Raw genomic sequence first — 7,333 nt, forward strand, 5'->3', positions numbered from 1 at the left:
AAGCAATCAAAGTGTAATATGCTAATGATATGCTGAGGCCGCTCAATCTCTCGCTATGACGTGCACTGACCACTAGGGGGCAGACAGTCCAACTGGTAGTTTAGTTTGCTGCTGGGTCCAGCTGATCGGGACTGAGCGAGATGGGCCAGACACGCCCTGGAGCCCTGCCATGATTTCTCCCAGGCTGGCCCACCTCCCACATCCCTCTCCAACATCGATTGTGCACCGGTGGGGTCCCTTGGCCTGGCCTGTGCCCTCTTGCAATCTGGGACCCCTCAGGGGATGTCAGAGAGCCAGTTTTGGCCCGATCCTGCTCAATGCAAGAGCTGCCCCCTGGTGGTCAATGCATTCCTACAGGGGGAGCATACCTCAGCCAGAAGCCGGGCTCACGGCTGGCGAGTGCAGTGGCAGTGACTGGAGCCTTTCCTGCCTCCGTGGCAGGGCTAAGGATGTCCTAAGCCAGCAGTCAGACATCCCCTGAGGGCTCCCAGACTCCGAGAGGGCACAGGCCAGGCTGAGGGACCCTCCTCCCACCCCCGAGTGCATGAATTTCGTGCACTGGGCCTCTAGTATATTATAACAAATTTAAATTTTAACAAGTTGCCCAACTATATTTAATTGATATATTTTCTAATGTAATTGCATTTAAAATGAGTTACCAGGAGATTTGGAGATGAAGAAAATAAAATAATAAAGATAATGATAGCTGCCTAGAAGCATGTCTCCCAATATTTTCTCAAAGAGCATACTGAAACAGAGAAGAAATAGAATTCCACAAAAGCCTGCCCTCAGTGTAACTTGAAGATAGAATGTGACCAAACTTTATAATAAAGTTAAGTTTTTTTTAAAGAAAGGAAAAAATTTTTAATACATCCTGGCAAATAGTGTCTTAAGTTTCCATCCTACCATGAGACCTTGTGTTATGCAAAGGGTAACACATAAAAGCTGTTGGGAAAAGAATAAGGGAAAGCAAACTACAAGACTAAGAGTGATATAAAATTGCTGCCAGAAAGAATAAGTCAATGTGAAAAAAAACAACAAAAAAAAAACAAGAATCAAAACTTCTATTATGTTGAAAGTACCATGCTTGCAAGATACATAAGTTAAAAAATCAAGTTTCATATCTTCCAATTTTGTTTTGTTAAAGGCAAAGACATAATTAAAATAAAAGTGCTTTTAAGATAAATATTTTTAAACAAAACAATAAATGAAATACATGTGTTAGAAATACACTGGCATCTATAACTTTTCTTTGACTCAAATAATCTGAAAATTGAGTTTAAATTGTTTTTCATTATTTAACATTAAAAAAAGTCAGATTTTGTGATACTTTTGTATAAGCCTGAACTATTTAATGCAAAGAAAATTAATAGAGGAATAAGTGTATAGGACCCTCAGTGCTCTTAAGCAAGTCTCTGTTCTGTTTATTTAACTTTCTACACCAATTATTTCAAACCTTGCTCCTTTGCCCCAAATCTCTTCCCCTGTCCCTTCTATCTTACTTCCCATAGGGGATCTCTCTTCATACTGTACAGAATACATAGAAACTTAGACTAGTGATAGCTCTTCTTTTCCCATAAGATCTCTAAGCCCACGAATGATACTGTGATAATAATCTGGTTATTTTTTAACAGGAAAGGAGTAAAGGGAAGACTAAATAATATAGCCATGCCCTTTATACAGCTTTGCTAATCTAACACTCTCCAAATCTATTCCCAGCCGATCAAAGGGGGAAAGGACTGGACAAAGGCAGTTTAGATGAATGCCCAATAAGGTCTGTGTGACATGGGAAGTGCTTACCTCGCTCTCAATCACAGCTGGGAGCGAGTCAGTGGCCAGAACAGGTGTGGCCACTGCAAGGGCTTGAAAACTAAATATTTAAACTTCTAAGCAAAGGAAGTTCTCTTTCTCGGCTCTTGCCTCTCCTGCCTGCTGCACTCCTGTGACTCCTGTTGCTGCCTGTGCCCATGAAGCCCTTGGCTGTGTGGGGCCCACATAATGGACTGATGGGCTTTCATTAGCCTGACTGTTGAACTGGACCCGGCTGCAGCATGGAACAGAAGCTCTGGAGGCTGGCTTTCCTTTTGGCTTCGCCGAATCCACAGCTGTTCCTTTTTCAGGACTGGTTTAAAGGGCATGGGACTTCGCAACCTGAGGAACGTAACTCCATGCAAATAAAGTCTTCCACCCATACCTCCTTCTCCAGTGGGAGTTTCTGAAAGTGCTCGTTTCAGCAGCTCCCCAAGAGCCCCTCTCCCACTCACAATGGAGGAATCCCGCTCGTGTACTCATCCGATAGCACCAACATCTGAACCGTTTCCCTCCTCTTACAATGAAAGGAGGATATTCATTAATGACAATACCTGTCCATTAGCAGGTGTCTCCTCTTCCACTTTCTCAGCAACTTGACTCTAACTTTATTTTTCATTTTCAAAATACTCCCTCATTACTGTCTAATTTCCATTAGCATGTCCATTAAAAAAGAAAGAAAGAAAGAAAGAAAGAAAGAAAGAAAGAAAGAAAGAACGAAAGAAAGAAAGAAAAAGAAGTACCTGGCTTCAAGCAAATTTTAACTATGGCCCTGTCTATATCCTGCCCTTCAAGGCGGGAGTTTTGTGTATTTCTTCACCTCCCAGTGAGTCTTTAGTTCACTCTGCTACAAGTTCTGCCCCCACTACAAACACTGAAACTTCGCAAAGTCATCGAAGGCCTTCTCCATGCTGCCAGACCCAATCAATACTGAGTGTCCATCTTAACTTTTCTTTGGTGTTTACACAGTTGACTCTTGCTTTTTCTCTTGGCACCAAAAGATCACTGCAAATCTAGAGGATTTGCGCTAAAACTTCTGAGTACCTCTAAAAATATTGCCTGGGAAAATAAAACTTGGCAAGGTTCCTAGACATCCATTAAGTCTTCAAATCAGAAAAAAGCCTCATGATTGCTTTTCAAATCATTGTGTTTTTTAAAAAATATATTTTTATTGAGTTCAGACAGGAAGGGAGAGGGAGAGAGAGCTAGAAACAGCAATGATGAGAATCATTGATCAGCTGCCTCCTGCAGAGCCTCCACTAGGGATCGAGCCTGCAACCCGGGCAGGTGCCTTTGACTGGGATGGCTGATGCTCTGTCTACTGAGCCAAACCAGCTAGGGCTGCTTTTCAAATCTTAATCAACAATTTAACAATCTTCTGTCTCTGTTGTCCACCAACCTATTCGGCCATCCCTTAGTGCACCCTTTTACCACCTCATATCCTGGACAACACTGGGAATGGAAAACAAGGACTCAAGGGTCCCCAGTATGACACAGAAGGGGGCTTCGAGCCCAGGAGAGTTTGGAGAGGTTGCTCAAAGTATTGCTCCTTGATAAAGAGAAAAGGACAAACAACAACAAAAACTATGCAGCTATTCTAGTTACTTATGCACATTCATAGCCAATATCATTATTGAACAAGTATACATATGTATGTGTGTACGTTTGCTATAAAAATAACTGAACATGGTTATCAAAGACTATTGCCTTTAACAGTGAATATTAGAAAAAATACTTTTGCATTAACATAATAAACATTACATTTCTGTTTGTAATCAATGTCCCTTTTTAAGAAAAAGAATGTGATATTTTAGCACAGTATAATAGAGATGCATGTAGAAAAATCCTAGTTTACTTTTACAATCAATTTAAAAGATACTTATTATGGCAATTAAATTAACTGAATGATTTGTTTTGGTTTATATGGTCCATATTTCAAAGTAATAATTTTAAAGTTATTTTATATAGTTTTTTAAAAAAATATTATCGATGACTTTTTCAAATCAAGAGATAATGATGAATTCTTTCAAAATAATATATTTGAATACCAATGATAAAGAAAATTTCTTTCAGGCACACACTTAAATAACCTGGGACCCTCACTTCACTAGCACTTTTTCAGAAATTAGAAAGTACCATTGGAAAGGAGAAAACTTAAAGCTTCATGGAATTTTGAATTTTCTAAATATAAAAATAAAAGTGTAAAGATTGGTATGTAAATGTTTATATGATAGCTGAGATTGATAAATGCTTGATTAATTGACTCCCCCTAAACTTTGATACCATCTCTCTCTTACTTTCTTCGTCATGTATCTTCAACCACCCAGTCAACTGTATTCTCCCCATTTGTTTGTAACATTACCCCAAAACTCTTTTAATCCAATATAGTTTTGCCACTGCTTTCTCTCCATTTTACATGCTAATTTCTTAAAAAATGGCTTTTATTTTCACAATCTCCTAAGTCTGCTTCTTTTTGGCTTCTACTCCTGTAAAACCAATAATATAGTTCTCAGTAGGCTCATTAGTTATCACTATCCCCATATCACTAACCAAATGCAATGAACATTTTAATACCTCATCTTACTTGATTCTAGAATTCAAGTCTACTAACCACTGGCACCCTCTTTCAACACTCTTCCTCTGCCATTCAGGATATAACTCTTTTTTTTCCACCACCAGTTTAGCTGTTCCTTAATCTCCTTGGCTGGCTGAGTTTCTTCCTCACATCATTGAGTGTAGGAGTTCCTCAAGGTTTGGCCCTATGCCCTCCTTTCTTCTAATTCTCTACTCACTAGCTGAATAATCTCATCCAAATCCATGGTTTCAATTAAAAAACATTTATAACCTTAGGCAAGACCTCTGAGCTCAACTGCTTACTTAAATCTCTCCTTTGAATAACAAAGACATATCAAACACAAGATGTTCAAGAATGAACTCATAATTTTTTTCTCCAAATTTGGTCTATTTCTAGATAGCTTAACTGAGGATCTCCAAACCACTTATATAAATCAGAAATCTCCATTTTCTGTTTTTCCTTATATTAATTTAATAGCAGGTTCATTTACTATTTAAGTATCTCCATACTATTCTTTTATCTTTATCTCCATAATCTTCCTAGGTCAAACTATACTATTCCTTGCCTGGATTACTGAAATAACCTGATAATTACTCTTCCTCTCCCTATTCCATGGGTCTTCAAACTACCACCCATCAGCCAAATTTGGATTGCTGCCTGTTTCTATATGGTCTTTATGCTAAAAATGGTTTTTACATTTATAAATGGTTAAAAAAAAAAATCAAAAGAAAGAATAAATTAACATGGAATTCAAATTTCAGTGTTTAAGTGTAGTAGAAAACATACATATGTAAACCCACTTGTTTGCATATTGTCTATCGCTGCATTCTTAGTATGGTGGCAGTTTAGTAATAGAGATAGAGATCTTATGTGGTGCTCTCATTATTTCACATATTGTACTGTAAATTGCATTAATCCAGTCATCACAGCATTGAGAATACTTATTACTTATTGCCAGGCCGACCTATCATTCATGTTTTTTGTTTTGTTTTGTTTTTTTTCCGAACAATAAAGATTTAATTAAAAAAAAAAGTAAAGTCCTACAATTGGCTCCTCTCTAGGGGGCGTGGCTAGGCCCTGGGGGCGTGGCCGGGACGAGCCAGCTTAAAGCGTGGCTGAGGTGCAGAGACCCGGGCTGTGGTGGCTGTTACCTGTGGAGGCATGGAGGAGTGCGCTTGCCTCTGCGGAATGGGCTCTTCGCGGGGATGTAGGTGTCCTCAGAAGCACCAGCGCCCAGCTGAGACGGCAGCGGCAGATGGCAAGCCGGCCCAGGCAGAAAAGCACGTCGAGGGGGACGCGGCAGCGCGGTGCTGTGCTGGGAGTGGAGGAATCGCGAGCCCCATGCCGCCCCCGCTGCCCCCGCACTGCTCGCTGCAGGACCTGCCGGTGGAGATGCTGGTGGAGATCTTCGCCTGGGTTCCCGCCACCGACCTGCCCAGCCTGGCCCAGTCCTGCACCAAATTCCACCACACCCTGCACATCGACAGCATCTGGAGACGGCGCTGCCAGGAGGAGTTCGGCGTTCGTGAAAACTTGCAGAACCTGGAGATGATCGGTATGTCTTATCGAGAAGTCTATACGAAGCTGTTCCCATACAGAAACATTTTGGGATTGTGGCAGCTAGATAATAGCTATAGAACACTAGTGAACGTCGTGGTGGACGGCTTATGCATTACTGGTTGGAAATACAGGCCTTCCTTTCACACCCATGTGGGTGGCCCCATACATTTCAAGCCCGTGTTCAGAATTTGCCTGACGGAGAGGAAATCAGCCACAGTGGAGTGCATGGAAGGCCCCCACAATAGGCCCCACAACCGCCAGGTGCGGATTCAGAAGGACTGGTTCACCACCCATTGCAACCAGACATACCACCGAAAGGATTTAGCAGCCAGTCTTAGGGATGAATGGGTGCGGGTGCTGATAGGGGAGGACAGACAGCGGTATGACCTCCTGACCTACCGCCGCCTCTACCTCCCGCCGAGCCACCCGGACGACCTCATCAGGCCAGGCCTCTTCCAATACTACTTAGATGACTTTGGCCTAAAGATTGCCATGCTCAGCTTCCATGGGAAGTATGCCCGGGTCACCGATATCACGGGATACTCCAAGAAGACGTTAGAGATCCACCTCATGCGCCGCATCCAGCTGCGAGATGGCGAGATCTTCCGCTACTTCAACGAGCTCTCCCGCGTGGTCCAGGAGATTGAGGAGCAAGTGATCCGGGAGCAGCAAGAAGACGGGACTGAGGAAAGCCAGGGCCATGGCTGGCAGAGCCCTGCCCAGCCCAGCGTTGGGGAGTCCAGGGCTGCAGCTTGGGAGGAGCAGCCTGTCCCGTTTGTTCTGCCTGTGGGTGTGCACTCAAGAGACCAGAACTACCCCCGAACCTGCAGGATGTGTTTCTATGGCGTAGACACTCTTGCCATAATTGGCTCATCCTACCTCAAGAGCTTCCCTGGAGTCTTCATCCTGTTTGATGAGAACCACTTCGGGTTCATCTGGCGAGTGGAGAAATGCTTCTTCCTGTATAGCAGAGTCCAGAACACCTTCCAGAATGTGGAGGCACCGTCCCCCCAGGCTTTCCTGGAGATGCTCAAGAACATTCAGTCCATGCCCTAACTGGTTTGGCTCAGTGGATAGAGCATTGGCCTACGGCCTGAAGGGTCCCAGGTTGGATTAAGGTCAGGGTCATGTACCTGGGGTGGAGCACATCCCCAGTGCGGGGTGTGCAGGAGGCAGCTGATCGATGTTTCTCTCCCATTGATGTTTCTTTTTTTTTTTCCAATTAAATCTTTATTGTTCAGATTATTACATTGGTTCCTCTTTTTTCCCCACCATAACTCCCCTCCACCCAGTTCCCACCCTACCCTCCACCCTCACTTCCCACCCACTGTCCTCATCCATAGGTGCAGGATTATTGTTCAATCTCTTCCCGCACCCCCACACCCCTTT

At 43.0% G+C, this 7,333-nt stretch overlaps 1 protein-coding gene across 1 annotated transcript; it reads left to right on the forward strand.

The window, feature by feature from the left end:
- Positions 1–5,399: 5,399 nt before the first annotated feature.
- Positions 5,400–7,052, forward strand: LOC132211482 (F-box only protein 31-like). The gene has a single exon (XM_059656146.1). It carries the CDS (start codon positions 5,546–5,548, stop codon positions 6,998–7,000), a length of 1,455 nt encoding a protein of 484 aa, XP_059512129.1. The 5' UTR covers positions 5,400–5,545; the 3' UTR covers positions 7,001–7,052.
- The last annotated feature ends 281 nt before the right edge of the window (positions 7,053–7,333 follow it).

This window comes from Myotis daubentonii, chromosome 10, assembly GCF_963259705.1.
Source record: "Myotis daubentonii chromosome 10, mMyoDau2.1, whole genome shotgun sequence".
Classification (NCBI taxonomy): domain Eukaryota; kingdom Metazoa; phylum Chordata; class Mammalia; order Chiroptera; family Vespertilionidae; genus Myotis; species Myotis daubentonii.